General features: G+C 46.5%; 1 protein-coding gene across 2 annotated transcripts; it reads left to right on the top strand.

The window, feature by feature from the left end:
* The first annotated feature begins 292 nt into the window (after nt 1-292).
* Nucleotides 293-19,866, top strand: TMEM134 (transmembrane protein 134). Of its 2 annotated transcripts, XM_078611901.1 has the most exons (8): nt 295-558; nt 3,403-3,644; nt 6,974-7,038; nt 7,622-7,702; nt 12,722-12,798; nt 13,242-13,286; nt 15,189-15,242; nt 15,691-19,866. In XM_078611901.1, exons 2-8 carry the CDS (start codon nt 3,459-3,461, stop codon nt 15,771-15,773), a joined length of 591 nt encoding a protein of 196 aa, XP_078468027.1. In that variant the 5' UTR covers nt 295-558; nt 3,403-3,458; the 3' UTR covers nt 15,774-19,866. The 2 variants fall into 2 exon arrangements, with proteins under 2 accessions (XP_078468026.1, XP_078468027.1); XM_078611900.1 differs by having other exon boundaries at nt 293-558; nt 15,189-19,866.
* Nucleotides 19,867-20,978: the final 1,112 nt, after the last annotated feature.

Here is a 20,978-nt window from a genome sequence, read left to right as displayed (position 1 = left end):
GAATCGATTGCTCTGGTCGGGGTCGATTGCTCGTCTCGGGGTCGATGACTCGGCTTCGTTTGCTCTGCTTGGGATCAATTGCTCGACTCGGGGTCGATTGCTCTGGTCCGGGTCGATTGCGCAGCTCGCGATCGATTGCTCTGGTCGGAGTCGATTGCACAGCTCGCGATCGATTGCTCTGGTCCGGCCCCTTCCCTTCTCTCCACCCCTCCCCCCGCTGCTTTCGCCCCGCCCCCTCCACTACTCTCGCCCCGCCCCCCACTGCCCCCACTAGCCCCGCCCCCAGTCTCGTGCCTGGGCCCACGTGATGAGTGACGTCACACGGGGGTGGCCGAGAGTCTATGTCAACACAAGCGGCGTTGTGAATCGCAGTCGAATAATCACAAATTACACGAATTACAACAACAACAACGGTGGCTGTTGTTGTTGCTGGTGGTGTTGTTGTTGAGGCTGTGCGGTTGTTGCGTGCCGCGGTAGTTGTTGGTTGCCGTCGTCGTAAGGGAGGTTATTGACGGCTCGGCTCGGCCCTGTGGCGGAGGAGCGAGCAAGTCACGACGGGTGAGTTAACGATGATGATGCTGTTATCGCTTTTAATATAACTACCGTGTAACTATTAATTATACAACTATTATACAATAACATAGAAGTATAGATAACGTAGGGTACAGCGTAGTTACATTATCTATACGTCACTAAAAACACACGGGAACTCGACAACCCGGGTGAGTTCACGCTGATGCTGCTGCTGTTATTGCTGTAATCTAACTACTGTGTAATTATCGATAATGCTACAATTATTACACAATACCATAGAAGTATAGATAACGTAGGGTACAGCGTAGTTACATTATCTATACTTCACTAAAAACACACGGGAACTCTACAACCCGGGTGAGTTCACGCTGATGCTGCTGTTATCGCTGTAATGTAACTACTGCGTAATTATCTATAAATCTACAACTATTATTTCAATAGCACAGAAGTATAGATAATATAAGGGCACAGTGTAGTTAGATTCTCTGTACTTAACAAAACACACGCTAACTCTACAACCCGGGTGAGTTCACGTTGATGCTGCTGTTATCGCTGTAATATAACTACTGTGTAAGTATAATTACTTACACAGTAGTTATATAATACAGTATAGATAACGTAGGCAATTGTATAGTTACAAATCTATATACGTCACATAACTAATACATAACTAACGCTGTCATAGTCCAGCCCCGGGGTGAGTCATGCTGCTGTTATCACTGTCATTATAACTTACTGTGTAAACTAAACTCTGTGGTTATTTCGGTAAAGTCACTTAGGTAGAAATACAATAACTACTGTATCACTATGTTCTTGGCTCTTTCGGTAAAGTCATCACGTAGAAGGGAAATAATAAAACAATAAAAATATACAACAATAAAAATTCTCACGACGTTTCGACTGCAACACAAGCAATCATCATCAGGTGTGAAATCCACAGCAATCAATTTGAAAAAAAAATTCTAATTTTCTTGCTGTGGATTTCACATCTGATGATGGTTGCTTGTGTTGCAGTCGAAACGTCGTGAGAATTTGTATTGTTTTATACTGCACAACATGACGAACATGTCACACAAATCATAAACAATATCTAACCTCATAATATACTGTTTATAACATAGCTTTTATATGATTAGCGTGTAATACGCAGCTTAGTACTGGTGGGGTTTGAGTCACTAGTAAAAACTACAATAACATAGACAACGTACCAATATAACCGCGGGACAGCATAATACAGTGCACCATACCAGTTACCCTATAGTCCTATACCCTATAGCTACCCTATCGTTTTTGGGCAGGCAGGGCACGTCGCTAGAATGGAATTTGCTGCGTCATTCATCACACGCTAATTGAAGCCCCCAATCAACCATTGCTCAATGGGAGGTTGCTCATTTTCTTCTACTACCCCCCCACCAGAGTCTGGAATTGTTTTTCCTCCCCTGCCGTTTGTGTTGTCGGCTCCCTGCCATTATTACAGTCCATGCTCTAAAGACCTCCTACATCTTCTCTGCTGACAGGCTGCCTGCCCCTATATTAAATAAACATGCCCGGTATATCTGGTGCGGCGTCTTGAGATACCGTCGCTTCTTCTTGGTTCTTTCGGTAAAGTCACGTACCGAAAGAACCAATAAGATGAATCCCTGCAGTCACGAAAGCTTTAAATCGAAATTATACCGTCGCTTTTAAACGCGACGTAAAATCCGTATTTCTATTGCACAGGTTGCTATGTGAATCTGTGTCGGCGCTGTTTGAATCCGTGGTTCGCTATGTGAATCTGCAGGTCACTATGTGAATATATGGGTCTCTGTGGATCCATGGATATTTTCTGTGGTCAATGGCTGAGTGCTTCTTTTTATAATTATGCCCACATTATGTACATTATCTTGAGATACGGTCGCATTTAGACGCTACACAAATCCGTATGGTATTTATTGGTTTATAAGTGGATCCTGTGGGGCTCTTTGTATGTCTAGGGGTCTCTGGGTCTCTAGTTCTTTTCTTCTGCCAATTACTGAGTGCCTCTCTTTTGAAAGAAAATTGATTATGCCCACTACGTGTTTATATAGCATCATCAGAAGTGGTCCCATTTACACGCTGCAGGCATACCTCCTAAAATAGCGCTCAGGAAGCGGTCTTGGTAAAAGGAGCATTATACTGGTAGGAACGAAGTGAACCAGCCTACAATAGATTATATCGTCCGTCCGTCCGATGTCCGATTACGTGTAGCAACATCGCCCCCTATTGCAAACACTTGGCAGGACCCTACAAAAACCTTTAGACTCAGTGACGCTTTCCAGGCTAAACAAGTGTAACATTCCCTTATAATTCCCTGAGATAGCTTTTAATTAAAACATTTAAATTAAAAATTAACTCACAGCGGCCTAAAGCCTAGAACTAGGCCTCAAACTCTCCGTTCGTATCGTACCCCCGCATGTGTGAAAGGGAGTTAATGTTTAACAATTTTACATTCCCTGATGTTTTTAAATAGAAACATTTACATTTAAAGCTTTTACATTAATAATTAAAACATTTAAATTAAAAATTAACTCACAGCGGCCTAAAGCCTACAGCTAGGCCTAAAGCCTAGAACTAGGCCTCAAACTCTCCCTTCGTATCGTCCGATTAGGTGTAGCAACATCGCCCCCTACTGCAAACACTTGGCAGGACTCTACAAAAACCTTTACACTCAGTGAGGCTTTCCTGGCTAAACAAGTGTAATAATACATTATGTTTATATTCTTTGGTTATTCGTTCCTACCAGCCCACCCCGCAGGGACCTGTTATAATCGTACAGCGTTCTAAGCAGGAAGCGCTACGGCTGTATATGAATCCGCATTGCGTTGTGTTTTATTTTTATTGTCATCGCAGCAACATCCACCACGGTCACCACAGGGTGCAAGGGGGTGAGGCTAGACGGTTGTCCGATGGCGGAGCAGCCGGGCTCCTTCACCATCGATGACGCCTTCGAGATCAGCCTGGAGGAGAAGGAGTCTACCACGCCCAGGTTCGGGAGCCTCAAGTTCGAGAGGAAGGTGAACCTGAGCCGGACCAGCGGGCAGGCGGCCGGGGCCGATGATGTCGGGCCCAGGGAATCGGGCCACAAGTACCGGGTACGTGGGCACAGGGGGGACAGGGTGAGTGAGTGAGGTAGGTAGTTGAGTGAGTGAGTAAGTGAATGAGAGATGGGGGATGTGCGGGTGGGGGGGGGGTGAATACATAGGTGGGTGAGTGAGTGAATGTGTGGGTGGTGGGTGAGTTGGTGAGTGAGTGAATAGGCGAGTGGGTGGGTGAGAGATTGAGTGGATGTGCGAGTGTGTGAATGTGGATGGTGGGTGAGTGGGTTGATTTGGGGGGTGAGTGAGTAAGTAAGTGGGTAGGTGAGAGCTGGATACATGTGAGGCGGTGGATGAGTAAGTGACTGCATGGATGGATGAATGGGTGTATGAGTGGTGAATAAGTGGGTGGCTAGGTGAGTGGGTGGGTGAGTGTGTGCATTGGTTGGTGAGTCGGGGAGTGGTTGGGTCAGTGAGTAAACTTGCTAAATACTCTACAATATGGAATGCTAAATAACTGAGTGAGTGGATAAATGTATGGGTCAATGAATGGGGGTGTAGGGTTGGTTAGTGGGTGGGTGGTTGGGTCTGAGTAGTTCTCTCAATACTGTAGAACATCTAAAATGCTAAGTTAGTGAGTTAATGAAGTGAGTCAATAAGTGGGTGCGTGGGTGGCTGAGTGCATCTTTGGGTGGGTGTGAATAAGTGGGCGGGCAGGCAGATGCTCGTATTGGCAGGTGGACTGTTGAATGAATGGCTGAGTAATTTTGTTAAATACTGTACAATCTTGACGGCTAATCTAGGGGCGGGGTATGCATTAACTTTATTCTTACATTTTAACCACCATGTTACTTTAAAGCCAAAGTACAAAAGTGCGGTCTTTTAATAACAGCAAACTTGCTCTGCGTAGTGTTGCACACAAAATGTAAGTGCCCATCCTAATTTATATTTTTTATGATTATGCCTAGTGCTCAGCTTGTCTGGAGTGCTGGACACTGAGTTTGTGAGATAGATAGACACCGGACGAGTTAGTTTGTCACTAAGACAAAGATCCACCTCCTACGCAGATTGTTGAGGTCAATGCTGTTAGCAAGAACCTATTCAGGCCAGCGTGGCGCACTTGTTGATCGTATGGCTGGGACCACACCCAGCTGCTTTGGCTCTCCGCTGCTGATGTTTACAGGCCACATCTTAAATTAATTATAAAGCCGAGTCAACTTCGAGGTGGGCCAAAACCAGCTCAATTATTCGGCAACGATGTTGGACGTGGCCAGGAATAAAACTCGGCTCGTCGAGTTGGTGGCACAGCCCACGAACTAGTCCGACACATCGGTATGGAGCTAGTGACACAGAAACGGAAGGAGGAAACTGATCGTGATGGATACTGGGTTGCTGGATGACTAGCAAGTGAGTCATACACTGTGACATTGAAGGAAGTGGTAAGCAAAGTGCGTCGTAATTATGGTGATTGTTGTGTTGTGTAGGTGAGGTAAGTGTGGCTGCGTCTGAGCAGGTGGTTGCAACAATGCCTTGGCCTCCCCCATCGAAGGAGCTGGCACTAAATTAGAGGCGAGCCCTCTTTTAGGCAAAAAGGGGGGGAGGTGGTACATTTATTGGTCAAGTAGTGGATGAGTGGCTTAAGCGATTTGGGCTGGGAGTGCAGGACAGGTGCTAAATGTGCGAGGCGGAGCAGGCGAGGGTAATTGGCATGCGATTGAGATGATAATTTGGCGGCCAGTTTATATTTATTCTTAAGTGAGTGGTAGGAGCGGGAGAGGGCTTTTGTCACAAACGGTGCAACGGACAACCCTCACTCGTTTTGGTTTTACGGCCGGTTGCCCGTTCGTCCAAGCGGAACAGCCTCGCCTTTGCGGCGGCCGTTGCTCGGACTGCTATGGGCAACGCCCGCCCGCTCGTGGCTGCGTCCTGAAGCACCGGTTGACATTTATCAATGCGACCGACACGCATCTATCTCGATAACCCCTCGTCTGGCTCGCAAGCGCAGCGTGTGCATCGCAGTGGCCCGGCAGTTTAAGAGGTCGGAGCACTGAGCCCCGACACCGCTCTCAGATTCTTGGTTTGGACTCCAGGTTTTGGCTGCCTCTGATTAAAACCAGGTTACAATTTCTACGTATTTTATTTTACCAGGTAAGACCCACTGAGCTATACAGGTCTTTTTCAGAAGCGACCTGGCCACAACAAATGATAGCTCAACGAAGTGGCTTATTACGTGGACATTTTTTTTTCATAGCAGCCGAATACTCTAAACACACGTTTCTAAATGTGGAGGGGAAAACCGGAGGACCCGGAGAAAATTCCACGTGACTATGGGGAGAACATTTTTTAGGCGTCAGGGTCGGGGTCAAACCCACGACCTATATACCAGGCGAGGAGGTTAACATCTCGCCACCGTGTGACGTGAGCTGCTGGTTGTCTCAGCCCGGCCACCAATGGCTGCGCACCAAACAACAACATCTCATTATTAAATTAGATTCTGAGCTTAATTTGGCCAAATTATAGCTCTTGAGAAATATCGGTCTGACCATCATGCAACGAATAAACCATGGCATTAAAAAATAAATAAATGTGTGGTCCTGCCCTCGGTCTTCCCTCAGTCTTTTAGTTACCTTTCCCCTCCCCCTTACCTCCCCCATTCAAAGCTTCACACACCCCCACCCCCCCTACGTGTTGGGGCAGCGAGTCCAACTTCCCCCCCCCCCCTCTACGTACAGTCTCGTGGCGCCGAATTCGACTTTTCGCAGAGTTTCTGTTCTCCAATATCGATCGGCGTACTGTACCGTGCTCGCGTTTTGTCGCAATAAAATAATAATGATCGTGTGGTCCATTGCTTGACATTTAAATCGTCTGCCTAATCCGTGGTCTGTCCCTTAAGCCCACAACCAGTTTCTTCCCCGAGGACAAAACCGGTTAAATGGCCTGTCCAGCCCCCCGGTGTTCTCTGTTTGAACTGGGTAAAGCCCCTGTTCGAGTCAACATAAAAGAGTCCTACCGTTATTATAAAAAAACACTACATTTCTGGAATTGCCCAAACATCCAAATGCAGGATTTGCCTTTAAAAATTGTAACTATTTTTAAATCCTTTATATTAAGTTCACTTGCTTGCTTGCTTGCGCGCTTACGACCGTGCAAATCTTTCGGTCGTTTTTTAACCCACTTCCCGTGATCCAATCGAGCTGACATTTTGCACGCAGACTCGTTGTTAACAATTAATTTTCGTGAAAAAAAATTTCCTAAATTTTAATTGTATTTTTCATGTGGCCTCTAATGCTGGTGATGAACCAGTGGCCTGCCCGTGTCCAGAAGTTTTTCATCTTGTGCTCGCGTGACGCTTACGTTTGTGCTGTCCTGAAATGTTTTCACTTTAGAACTTGGAAGATGATGAGGATGAGGTGAGGACTAACGGAGCGATGCCCGGTGACCTCCGCATACGGTAATTGACTTTCGTCCTCACGCAGGAGGCCTGTGGCATTGAAAGGGTTGTTAATGGCATCGTGATGGATGCAGTTGTTGTCGTTATGAGGATGATAATAACAGGACCGGGATAAGACCCAGCGGTAGTGCCAACGCCGTTTGTTGCTTTGATTCGTGGTTTAAATCTGCCAGGCTGCCCTGGTTATGGGTGCCACAGTGACGAGATGTTAACTAACTCGCCTGGTATAGAGAAGGTCGTGGGTTCGATTCCAACCCTGACGCCTGTTTATTTGGAGTGTGTATGTTCTCCCCATGGTTGCGTGGATTTTACTCCACATTTAGAATCGATGTGAGTATTTGGCTGCTATACATTTCCACGTGACGATAAGTCACTTAGTTGAGCTATCATTTGTGGCCAGGTCGCTTCTGAAAAAAGAGCTATATATCTCAGTGGGCCTTACCTGGTAAAATAAAAAATAATTTGTTTCGTACGGCAACCAGGCCCGCCCTGTGGCGCCGATCGTCGTGGGCGGATTGCGAACGGGAAATGGGCTGCTCGCGACGTTGATAAAGGCGTCCGTCCCCTTGTCGTTTGCCCGCAGGCCGCCCTCGCGGCAAAGCTCGGAGCTGTCGTTCAGTACGGTGAGCAACACGACGCAGCTCTCCTACCGCTCCTGCTTGAGGTGCGTGGCGTTCCCCTTGTTTTATTATTCCTGTTTAATAATTAGCTTCGTATTAACAAAGTTCTCTGAATAACCATCGCTTTGAGCGTCAAAGCTGGCAATATTTTTTTAAAGACTTTTTAGATTTAAAGAGGGGTTTCTTATTCTAGATTTGAAGCTTTCGTGACTGCAAGGATTCATACTCTTAGGTTTTTTCGGTAAGGTCACGTAGGTAAAAATAAATAATACAAATAATAGAAATAATACCAGAAATAAAATAATAAATCACGACGTTAAAAATCACGCCGTGATTTATTAGTTTATTTCTATTATTATTTCTATGAGTGTATTATTTATTTTATTATTTATTTTTCCCTACGTGACTTTACCGAAAAAACCTAAGAGTATGGGTGTCTTATTCTTGGCAAGAAGGTTGAGCTGATGAGTGCAGTAGTTAGCGCACTGCACTAAGAACCGAGTGACCCGAGTTCGATTCCCAGGCATGTCTAACATGAGTTGCCGCTTAATGTCTGAGACGGCCATAGTGCCCCCTCCCCCACCTCTTAACCAAACCACAGTTACCAGTATAGTGAAGTATGGTCAAACTACCCCCACCACGATGCAATATTTTGCTGTCTTTTCTTGGATTTTCTGTTTGCGCATAGTCACTTTTAGATGTTTTCTTGTTTTTGTTTTTTTGTTTGTTGCGGTTGCACCCGATTCAAGAGCCAAATGGCTCACAGGGCTATACCTAATAAATGAAAAAAAATGAAATGAAATGAAAACTGACACGATTGGGCCAAGAGGCCTCCCAATTGCAACGGATCGCTATGCAGTTTAAAAAATTGAGAATAAATTACTTCAACAAGATGCCAGATTGGGACGATGCGGCGATTCTCTCTCGACGATGCAAGCCTGTGATCCGATTGGCTTGTGAGTCACGTTTCCATTGCTCAGGTTTCACTGTCATTTGCTCTTGCCGGTAAGATGACCATCGGAGCACAGTGGAGGACAGTCGCAGTCACCCAGCCGTGCAATACACTGCTCGAGCGACAGGGGGCAGACTCGCTCGTCAACATTTATTTCGTGTGAACATAATTTGGAGCTTTCGTGACTGCAGGAATTACTCTTTGGTTCTTTCGGTAAAGTCACGTGTGAAGATAAAATAATAAATTAAATACTAGCATACGACGTTTCGATTGCAACACAAGCAATCGTCATCAGGTATGAATGAAATAGAAACACAAATCTAGTATACTTAGAAATGTAATGTAATACAACAGAGAGTCGGATAACATAACAGTCAACACCCTACCTGGTTGATTACGTTCTTCCTGAGAATGCTAAATTTGAGAGAGAGATCGCCAGACATATAAGCAGACAGATATCACAGAGATACATAAAGAGAGAACAAACACATGTATTTCGTGTCCCTGCTTTAGTTCTTAAAGGAAGCCGTGATAGGGAGGCAACTTGAGTTGATTTATTTTTTGAAGAGTGTTAAGGTTCGAGTCAAGTCAATTTGTTTGTTGGTTAACACGTGGCACCTTTATGGCACAAAATACTGCCACCCAAAGCGCCATCGCATCATCTCCATACATATAAAAGGCAAAGTTGTGATTATGTGTCTGTTCAAAATGTTTAGCGTACTTCCCGACATGCAACAAACTGGAAATTTGCCATGTGGGTACTTTCCAGACTGTGCACCATGCAAACATTATAAAAAAAATACTTTTTTTGGGGGGGGGGAGCTCAATAATACATTTATTTTTTGCACGGCAAGTGAGCTGTGACGTCACATCTGTCACGTGACCCGCGCATGTGGAAGCGTCACGCATTGTAGTGTAGCGGTTAGCGCTACGCTGCGCTACGAACCCGGCGACCCGAGTTCGATTCCCGCTCACGGCCACCACCGGTGACGATTATTTCAACCGCTCCTGGGCCTCCCCTAGGTCGACTCAGCCTCAAACGAGTAACTGGTGTGGTGTGTGAACATCGCCACTGGGGAGACAAATGCGGCCGGGCGTGGTGGATCCAAGTCCCGGGCGAAGCCGGGTAGTACAGCTAGTTAAACATAAAAAGAAACAATTCTATTGCAGTTTAAAAATATATAATTTAAAGCAATCTGTGGCTGCGAGTTGTATGTAAGCATGTCTACCACGCCAGTTCTCCTATGCCAATGGTCTAAGGTGGTGTAAGTTTCAAGTTTATTCTTGTTTAACCCAGAGAGAGAACTCGGGAGACCAGGATAAATCTCATTCGCAAGAGTGACCTGAAAAATTTGTCTGCTATCAATAGGGGGCGATGATTTCTGTTGTGTACAATCCTAATTGAGTCATTTTTTGCGGCGTAATTTTTGGCTAAATTGGCTGCTCGATGGCCCTACTCCTGCGAGTGGCATCAGGGGATCTTTAATGTCTGCTGTGCAGCAGACCGCGCGTAGCGCTATGATGGTTATGTTGATGGGGGCGACAGCTGGACTCGAACCGTGAACCTCTACATTAAGTGACGAAAGCGCGGCCGCGAGAGGCCACGTCACTGGTCGTGTCGCCGAGTAATGCAGGTGAAGTTATAAACCTTGGTCGAGTTTTTGCGTTAAGCCACTAAGTTGCGCTATCATTTGTTGCCGGGTAATTTCTGATAAAGAGCTACATAGCTCAGTGGGCCTTACCTGGTAAAAAAAAGTTTACAGTTTATTATGTTGCTTTTGTGCAGTCATTGGTGAACAGGCTGAGCCCATAATCTCGCCGCTACACACTTGAGTAGCTGCTCTTAATTACCGCTGGACAACAACCCAGATTTGAACCTGGCACTTGGACGATACTGGCTCCATGCCCTCGATGCTAGATTCACCCCCTGGGCCAATCACAGCCATCTGCCATAGGAATAAATCTACGGCGGCACAAAGCGTGTCAACGCCAGGGAATTTAACCTAACTAAACCTGGCGAGGGGCCGCGCTGCTAAGATGAGATAATCTATAGCAGCGGTCCCCAACCTTTTTGGCACCAGGGACCGGTTTCGTGGAAGACAATTTTTTCACGGACCTGTGGGAGGGGGGGGGTCATCATTGGGTCTTTCCTCCTTTTTAAAGAAGCTCTCCAGCGACGTTTGTTTATTACTCATTTTGGCTACTAGGGGTTAGCAGCTTGTGGGCTCACCAAAACTGTGACTGAGACAAGTGCGCAGTGCGGGAAAGAGGCGCGGACGGAAGTGGTGAATAATAAAACAATGGGGGCGGGCCACGCGTGGTCTCACCGCTCTCACCGGGCCACGGACCGGTAGCGGTCCGCCGCCCGGGGGTTGGGGACCCCTGATCTATAGCATTGACAAAATGCGTTGAGTTTTTAATCTATAACGTGCGCGCCTACTTACGTAGCGTGCCTATCCCAAGCGCTGTGTGAGGTCTTCCCCCGCCCAACATGTTGCGCCAATCGTGAGGCTCGATTGAACATGCTTCACCCACGCTGGTCAGAGTTGCCGGGCTGGCGAAAGGCAGGGTTGTTGTAGACGTGGCAGCGTAGAGGTGCAGTACAACAATGGGTTGTGCTGCGCTGCTCTCTTCCGCCCACCACGTAGTGCCGTGGCAGAAGCCTCTAGCGACCTGTTGTGCACGGTCGGTCGCCCGTCCGAGCACTGTCCGGGCTCAACTTTCATTCTTACCCCCCCCTCCTTTCCCGTGTATCGATAGTAAAATTTTAATGTGCAATTTTATTGAAGGAGAGTGTGTTGTCCTGGTGTGGTCTGAGACTGTTTTTGAAGTTTTCTGCCTTTCCCAAGCTTGGGAATTGGTGTACTTATCCAATTTCATCTTTTCTACTTTATCTATTTTACGTATTTATTTTTAGTGATTTGCTTACCTTTCCTATACTTTGTGCCCCAATTGTTTCTTGCATTGTTTGTTGTTGTAACTCTCTGACCCACCCCTACTGGGCATCTGCGAAAAAGAGTGTCATAGCTCATCGGATTTTTCCAGGATAAATAAAAATTCTGATTCTCATTTAACCCCGCTTAGTTTCCTTTGTGCCTCCAGAGTGAGATCCATGTACGGTGTAAAGTCATCTCGAGTTGCGACCCCTCACTTCGTGGTTTCTGTTTAAACCCCTCCTTCCATTCCCTAATTTAAGATTTCCCTTCTCTTGCACTGTGCTTAGCGAGCTCTGCGCGAGCTGGTGTTATATTTTTGTGTCGCCCGCTACCACTGTTACTCGAATGGTGCATGACTTGAACGTTAATTTCATGCAATGTGTTTGCTCCTCAACGTCTGCAATGTTATGATTTGCACGCTGCTGTAACTTCCTTTCGTTAACCAAGGTTCTCTGGATAATTTCTGGTCAAACGACTTAAGGCCGAATGTTTGTTATCCGCGTCAACAAATTTAATCAATCATTTTGGCAAGAGACATGGTGCGGAGTGAAGCAGTTAAAACTGCAGGCTGTTGTGAACCATCTGTTTGCCATTGATTCTCTGTTTAGCCAGGTGAGAACTCGAGAGAGGCCAGGATGAAGTCTCGTTTGCAAGAGCGACCTGGAGTATTAGTCAGCAAGTAGGGGGGCGACGATTGCTACGTGTAGCCCCGATTGAGTAATCTGCTGGTAATTATTAGAACGTGGTCAATTTGGCGTGTTAGAAACCTGCCGGGGGAAGCTATGAGTAGGCGGGGGGGGGGGAGTCTCGAGGAGGAAGATGAGTTTGAGGCGGCGGTGATAATGGGGAACGGAGACCAGATTTGCTTGGCTGATTACGATTGCTCAAGTTGATGGTCTCACCCTGTTCACCAATAACTGCCTAGAAGTACGGAACACTTGCTCTATCACTTAATTCGACTTATTCCAGCCCTGAAACTTAAACATCTTGGTGTTGCGGGTATGGGGTGGCCACGTGCGTGCACAGGACAAGACTAAATATTGAGGCAACTTGCTGGCGAGAAAATCAACGTTGGGTTTTCTCCCGATCGAGGCCGTCTTGAGCTACGGCGCTGCTCTTTGCGAGCCGGCTGGCCTGCGCACTTGCACTGACGTCCTCTGTTGTCACTCTCACAGTTGGACGAGGCATCCGCTCATCCTGAAGAATCGCAAGGTGGTTATCGCCTCCTTCGTCTTCCTCATCGTGGGCATCGGTGAGTCACGCTACCCGGTGACTTCCCTAACGCGAAGGGGGGGGGGAGGGTGTCAGGAGTAACCGCACGCCTCGCCGCGGGAGTTGCGACTGGCTTTGCCGTCCGGTGACACGTCACGGCGATGGCTCAGTCTACTGAACATCTGTGAAAAGTAGCTTCGTAGCTCATCGGATTCCTTCAGTTTCAATAAATATTCTGATTCTGATTGAAAAGTTAAGCCTTAAATGATTACCTGGTGTGACATAAAGTTGGCCGGGGGTGGTGTTCGCTACACCCTTTCGAACGCTATGCTACCCTTCATAGGTGCACGCTAATAGCACTTTTCCCAACAGCGTGTTAAAGGCTATTTGGGGGCTATTTGTCTTTGTGCATGTTTAAGTGTGTTTCTGACTGTCAACCGTTGCAAGTTTACTCTATTGAAGTTGCTCCTTTGATCCTTACAGCCTTGATCATCACAGGAATAGCCTTGGAGGTGAACCCCAATGCAGGTACTCTTATTCATATCAATAACATTTGATGTGCCTTTGTTGTCAATCCACTGCTGGACGAAGGCTTCCCCATGCCACCGCATCGGGGGGAGGGGGGGGTGGGGCTTGACCATATTTCGGCACGCTGGTTGGAGAAGTAGGGGATGAGCTGTCCTCTTTAAGCCAGTGTTCTTCACGCATTTTCAGAGGGGGCACACTTTCGCCGATGAGACACCAGTGTGAGCTTCCGCCATTCTTGTTTGACTGCACGACGATGGGGGTGTATTATCAGGGGGGCCGCACGTCAAGGGGCCCACACTGAAGGCCGCAAGGGCCCACCAGTGGGCCCCCTGCAGGCTTTGCAATAATGAATACCGCTTTAAGCATTGCCTAATTGTTTCGTGCTAAAACAACACAACGCTCTCGTCCTCCAAAGCAACATAACCTCGCACGCAAAGAATGTCGGCTGCCAGTGAACCAGCGGCGGCGGCGGAGGCTACGGATCGCTTTCAGCCTCGAGTGACATTTCTCCAGAACGCCGCTCTTGCAGTAGTCACCCCCCTCGTGGGTTTGTCAGACCCCGCGTGGGAATGTGTCTCTCATTGACGTAAGCACGCGGTGTGTGGTTTTGTTCTCTCTTGCAACGGAGGCTGTCGTTGGGCTCCATCCTCGAGACGCGCATTTTAATTACATCTGAAGCTGGGAACAAAACAGCCGGCTCGTAAAAACTAAAAAAAGTGGGGGACCGCTGCCTCTGTCGTGGCATCATGTATTCATTCAAATTTTAACCGTATGTACGTATGTATGGTGCGAAAGAAGTTCAACACACATGTACAAGTGGATTGGAGAAGGTACATAGGAAAGTGGCGGGGATCATGTGACCGCGAGTTGTATATGACCCGTGGGTTGCAACGTCATAGGTTTCCCATCACTCCTACTGTGTTCTCTTCTGGGGCAACACCTCACTTTGCCAAGTGTTGTTGTGGCGCCATGGTGGCGAGACGTCAACTACCTCGCCTGGTATACAGGAGGGGTCATGGGTTCGATCCCTACCCTGACACCTATATATTTGGAGTTTTCATGTTTTCCCCGTGGTCGCGTGGATTTTTATTCGGGTCCTCCGTCTTTCCACATTTAGAAACATGCCTCCAGAGTATTTGGCTGCTGTAAATTTCCACGTAATAGGCCACTTCGTTGAGCTTTCATTTATGGCCAGATCTGTACAGCTCGGTGGGCCTTGCCTGGTAAAATACAAAAACATGGTTTAGTTTCTCACGCCCGTTCCTCCTCTTCGTTTTGTCGGTGACGGACTCCGCGCGTCACGGTCTGCGGCCGTGGTTTACGCCAAGGGGTTCGTGCCAGACACTCGGAGCGAGGCACAGCTGGGGATTACTGCCGGCTCGAGCGTGAAATTCCTTGCAGTGGCTGCGGCGGCAGCGGCAGCACTTTACCTCCGAGATTACGTCGCTGCGGCGCGCACGTTTTAATGCCCGCCTCGGCGGTTTTAAGTGTTGCCAGAAATAGGGGTGGATTTCACTCTTGCTTAGCGACGTTCAAGCTGCAGTCAACCGAGCATATCCAGTCTAATGCGCGAGCCCTTATTGTCTCGTAAAAAAGAGCCCCGGTGAAAAACTGCTGTCCGCTTTCTGGGCCGTCTGATGAATGGGTAGCGCCGGTGCTTGCGTTGCGAAAAAAAAAATCGCTGGGCTCCCGCAGCAATGGAACGGGGACCCCTCTTGCCCCCCTTTCACACCCTCGGCACGTGTGTGTGTGTCTCTCTCCTGAGAGCCACCGTGCCCTGTTTGAGGGCAAGTGTGCACGATGCCAAGCAGCGGCGCGTTTGCAGCATCGCCAGTGCGTTGAAAGTATTGGGTTCGTGCGTGTACGTTGACGTTTGTTAACCTCTGGTTTTGTGCTTTGCAGTGGTGTCGAGCGCGATCTTTTTCGTGCCTGGATTCCTGCTGTTTATTCCGGGAGGTGAGTGGCGACGTTTCCAGCTGCGTTCGCTGCACATCGCGCTGCCCCCGTGGTGTTTGCGCGTCGGTTTAGGGCGAGGGTTGTTTTACGTAAACGGCAACAGCATTCGCGATGTTTCGATTTAAAGCTTTTGTGACTGCAGGGATTCATCTTCTTGGTTCTTTCGGTAAAGTCACGTAGAAGGGAAATAATAAAATAGTAAAAATCATTGGAGCGCTGTCTTTCCGACAGCTCTGTTTCTTCACCTGAGGACGGCTGCTTGTGTTGTGGCCGAAACGTCGTGAGAATTTTATTATGTTTTATTTTTATTATTTTATTATTTCCCTTCTACTTGACTTTATCGAAAGAACCAAGAAGAGCATTCCCGATGTTTGCAGTGAAGTGTCTTGTGGATGTGATTTTTTTTTTATCTCTCCCCCCCCACCCACCACCCGTTCCAACACCACAGTCTATCACGTAATCTTCATCGTCTGCGCCGTCAAGGGGAAGAAGGGTTTCCGATTCTTCAACCTACCCTATTTCGAAAAGTGACTGCAGACTTATTTAAAAATAATAACGCTAATCAGCCATCCGATGCCAAATACTGTACGCTCAATGGCAGCGAGCCATGTGTTGAAATTATGTATCGACTATATTCATAATTCGCGGAGAAAAGCTCCAATGGGAGCTTCACGACTGTTCTCCGTTGACGAAATATGGAAAATGCATTTTTTGTTGTTGTTGTAGAGGTCTCTCTGTCTGTAATAGAGGGTTTTTTGTAGCTTTTAAATATTTCTCGGAATAAAATGTGAACAATTTTGTCTTTAGAACGAATTACGATTGACACGCAAAACTGGGCGGCTGCAGGGGCCGCCTCTTAAAACAACGCATATCCCGGGGGGAAAAATACGGTGAAGAAAAACAACGCGGAAAATCAAATCAGCCATTACGCATTCGCTCAATGTTATCCGCACTACGACCCTTCTCCGCTTAACACTCCGTATAATAAACTGGTCGTGGGACCCGAGCTACTCGTGAAAACACAATAGTTACGTTTACATTATCGGCTGTGAACAACGTTCGCCGTATCGGAACGATCGGCGTCGTTGCTTTGGATCGCGAAGTGAATTAGGTTTTTATTAGCGCTCGCATTGGGCCATCTGTCGAACGATTTGGGTTAATGGCACGTCTTGCGTTTAGCGATAGCCGGTGACGCAGAATGTGTCCGTGCTGTAGCAGAAGTTGCGTTAAAATGCATGCTTTGGTTTTTTCTCGCCCGCTCTGCGTGAAGCATTACCGTAAATCGCCGAAGGAAGCGCCCGGCTTCAATTTGAGTCTTTTTACTTGCAATCGATGCAGGCCTGTACCTGTGCGTGCTATGTATGTATTTAAAATGGAGCGACTATGGATCGTGAAAAAGGAGACGTTATGATGGCTAACGACGCGTCTTAGCTCAACTGCCCGAGGTGTACTTGCACGAGACAATACGAAATGTTATGGTTTGCCGCCCCCTGAAGTCCCCTTCAAAAGCATCAGCAATCTGAGAGCAATTTCACCTCTTGAAGAGGGTCAGTTATTTTTTCCTTCCAAAGATAGTTCAAGTGACAGCTGACATTGGTCGTACGCTCTTCACATTTGTGCACACTGCATCTGTGAGCACGGCCGTAATCATTTCATTGTGTATACACGACGTAGGAAACGGGGGAACGCGGTTGCATGGTTAACGGATCCCACTCAAAAGCCGAAGCGAAACGGACTCGAACTAACTAACCACGAGGCTGGTGCAACGTGGGTGCCATGTGCCTTAGAGACTGCATTACCGTCAGCCATTCTCAGTCAACTGTTGACTGAAGGCATGCTGATGCCAGTTGTGTCCTGCAAGCTATACTCAAATTTCTCCGTCCAAGTTCAATTGTTTTTCTTAATGGCAGTTGCGACGATGGTGTCTCGGATTTTTTGTTCGATGTCCGTTGTGCGTGTTTGTTATTATTTATCCCGTTTTGGTCTGAGTTCTTCAACTTATTTTCCGGCGGACCGCAATAAAATAAGCGTCTTCTGGCTACGTGACGTAAGTTATGATATTACAAGGGGTTGTGACGTCTCGATGCCTGTACGTATAACCACTCGTGGATTGCACCACCTTGATTACTCTTCTCATCTTACATCTTATTTCGCGAGTCGACATTTTCACGAGGACTATTGCTCAACGGGGAAACTCTTGAGAGCCCTTTGATGGCCACATCTGACTGAAGGAACCCCAGTTTAGGAACCCTGCTCTAAACGTCATGGGTTACGGTGTCCCAAGGCTTCACTAATTGATTTGTATTCTTTATCGCAAAAAATGTTTTGTTCGAGACATGTCCGCGAGTTTAGTTTTACTGGAGGACAAACAATTCAACACGTAGTTTGAAGTAGTTTTTTTGTGCACGATACTTTATCGTTTGCGTCGGTGTCCAGGGCGACTTTAGTGAGTGAACTCGAGAAACCTACTGCTGTTTGCTCAAGTAATTGTACTTTTTCAGTGACGGCACCAGTTATCGTGCCGCCACCACCACCACGCCCCGGCATGGCCGTACACGTCTGGCAAATCAGGTGTGGCACGAACGCGCCCCTCGTGCCAATTTTGTGGGCGAACGTGGTGATTGTGATGAACGTCTATCAAACGCAACTGTTACGCCTGGTAGACATGAACAGTCGGGAGCGTGGTGGTTGCGGCTGCCGTGGTGGCCACAGGAACTATAATTAGTAGCGGTGGGCGGGGTGGAACACCCATTTTATTTTATGAACATTCCAAACTTGGTACCAGTATTCCCTCATTATTCACAAACTTGATATCTGCGAATCGCATCTGCAGCTCTCCATGGCTGCACAAAGAAAGTGAGAAGAGATAAAGTTACGTGAGAGAGAGAGAGCTTATTTACGTTTTTAATTAAGCGAATTATTCCGCAAAGTCTGCTCTCGCGAATAACGAGGGAATCCTGCATTTCAGTGCGTTACGATGAAGCCACTGTTGTCGTTTTAAACTTCACGAGAGGACATGTTGAATGCGAGAACCCAATTCTCCCCGTTGACTCGCAGTAAGACGATACCTTCCGCAGTACAGTGGTCCTCTGGTTAACGATATTAATTGGTTCCACGAAAACTATCGTTCATCGAATATAGGAAGTACTTGTTAAAGGCTTAATTTGTTCCAAGACGATCCGAAGTTAAACCTATTCATCCTATGAACATAGTTTATAATATCGATTTAAAGCTTTCGTGACTATCTTGGTTCTTTCGGTGAAGTCACGTAGAAGGGAAATAATAAAATAAAAATATTTTAGTGTTTTATTTTTATTATTTTATTATTTCCCTTCTACGTGACTTTACCGAAAGAACCAAAAAGATAGTTTATAATATTTAAACACGCAATTTTAATAAATACACGTTAGACGAACATTAAGGCGTTAACTCTAATAGAAACATGGGTTAACGAATAAATGGCTCTCAAGACGCTCAAAAGTGCGTCGCTGATTGGCTGAGTTCTGCCGAGGAGCGCTGCCAATTGGCCGAAATTGGCGGGTCCACGTGATGTCGTAAACGTATCGTTCATCGAAAATGTATCGCTAATAGAATCAATGGGACCCCATGGGAGGGCGGATCGTTCGTCGAAATAACGTTCATCGATGTCATCGTAAACCGCAGGGGACCACTGTACTGGTTTTGGGAAAGTCACAGGATGCTAAAGGTGCGATCAATGTTCTCCAGACGCCTTTGGAAGACGTGGCACTGGGGTACAAAACAATTGCGCCGTTTGTAAAAAAAAAATACAGGGTGCTTCAAGAAATGTTAACACTTATATGGGATTATCGTTTTATTGGAAAAAGAACGAATACTACACTGTAACACGATAACAAATCTATGTTAATAGCTTCAAAAAGTCAGTCTCCATCGTTGTCAACACATGGCCTGGAATCTTCTCCAGGTGGTCTCCAGAGCGCGAAGGCACATTTCCTGTGGTATTGTTGCAAATTCTCGGAAGTGTTAACATTTTTTTGAAGCACCCTGTCTATAGTTTGTGTGCACTTCATTTAACAACGCATTGAGTGTGCCTCTGCTCGTTTTCTGCCACAGTGATTTTTGCGAGTGGGGAGAAAGAAAAACAATTATGGTAAAAATCCCAAACACCTGAATCCATAACGGCTTTAGTCACGAGTTGAGAAAGAGTGGTGCTGAGCATTGTGTTTTGCGGCATTTCGTTTCAATCAAACGGCAGGGAAGTGGCACATTTACGGAATAGGCAATTGCGTAATGGCCCATACAGCGTAACATTGCTTCGGCTAATTCCACAGGCGATCAGACTTGCAGTGTCTGTATCAGAAGGCAGTGGTCCCCCCCTCCCCCCCGTCGTTTTATCAGAAAGCTCACAAAGTGCCTTGTGTTTGGCGTGTTGCGGTAATAATGTCAAACCCATGTCACCGCTCTCGGATATTTGCCCAGAGTAACTGCAAATGCGCGGTGTGCGTATGTGAATAATAATAAACTGCGACTTTGTTTTGATTTCACAGCGATGTATGAAGGGGATTCGTGTTGATGTTACTAGAATACTTCAGTTGTAACAGAGTTGCTAAGCGCATCAATAAACTACCTTTTCGGTTTTTTTTAATAGATGTTCGCGTTCGTTTTTGTACTGTGCTTCCCATTGAAGAAAAACGTATTTAAAACGAGTCACATTGTATAGTTGGGAGCAAGATTTATAGTTTAGAATTAAAATTAGGTTCGTGCGCGTACATTTTCTTTTTTTACCGAATTACAATTTTGATCTCTAACTGTTTCCAGATCGTTTTTTCCCATTATCTTTATAAAGGCAAATCAAGTTAATAAAGGCAGTCACGCACGTTCCATTTTTTTCCTAAGCTTAATGGTTATACGAATCTGCCTGGCGCGCTATTCACATGACAAGAGTGAAGTTAGTCCTGTTTGTGGAGGCGGTCCCATCACGCGAGAGAGGCACATTCAAGGGAAATGAATGATTGCAGCAGATCTGGAAGAAAAGAACAAAAATACAGAACGAATATCAATGCACGCGACTTTTAAAATTATATTTATCGAATCCAAGAGTTGCATTGGAGAGAGAGAGGCGGTCAAGCATGATATGAAGGCAACGACTTGGAGTGGACGAGGTGATGATGACATACAACGTGCAGTCAGTAGAGATAACCAGGAATACAGATCTCTATATGGGCGCCACGGTGGTGAGATGTTAACAACCTCGCCAGGTATACAAGGAGGCCGTGGGTTTGATCCCGACCCTGACGCCTGTATATTTGGAGACTGCATGTTCCCTCTTTCTCCGTGATCACGTGAATCAACATATGTTTCAAGTATTTGGCTGCTATAAATGTTTACATGACAAGCCACTTAATTGGGCTATCATTTGTGGGCAGGTCGCTTCTGAAAATGAGCTGTATAGCTCAGTGAGCCTTATCTGGTCAAATAAGAAAAATTGTTAAAATAGTAAACAGTGGGACATGCCATAAAGAATAGAGATTCATAGACTTACACAAACTTTACATACCAGTACGTGTACACTTATACAGATGTCCTCGACTTACAAAGCGACCCCATAGGGACGTCCATAAATGACGTCACGCACCTAGGGGGGGGGAGGGGGGTCAGACATTTGTGACGATGTGGAACGAGGGAGTAGGGTTTGAGAAATGTGACGTCACATGCGCAACTTTAAATATAAACACGTTCTACTTACATAGAATTGTT

This window comes from Lampetra planeri, chromosome 37, assembly GCF_965212315.1.
Source record: "Lampetra planeri chromosome 37, kcLamPlan1.2.h2, whole genome shotgun sequence".
NCBI classification, from domain to species: Eukaryota; Metazoa; Chordata; class Hyperoartia; order Petromyzontiformes; family Petromyzontidae; genus Lampetra; species Lampetra planeri.
Note: the sequence above shows the minus strand (reverse complement) of the source record. Positions and strands in the feature narration are given on the sequence as shown.

Bases quoted from the DNA above. Each gene is read 5' to 3' on its own strand.
- TMEM134 (XM_078611900.1), top strand. From the start codon at position 3,459: ATGGCGGAGCAGCCGGGCTCCTTCACCATCGATGACGCCTTCGAGATC. The intron at 7,039-7,621 runs GTAATTGACTTT...GTTTGCCCGCAG, and splicing joins CCCGGTGACCTCCGCATACG to GCCGCCCTCGCGGCAAAGCT. The intron at 7,703-12,721 runs GTGCGTGGCGTT...TCACTCTCACAG, and splicing joins TCCTACCGCTCCTGCTTGAG to TTGGACGAGGCATCCGCTCA.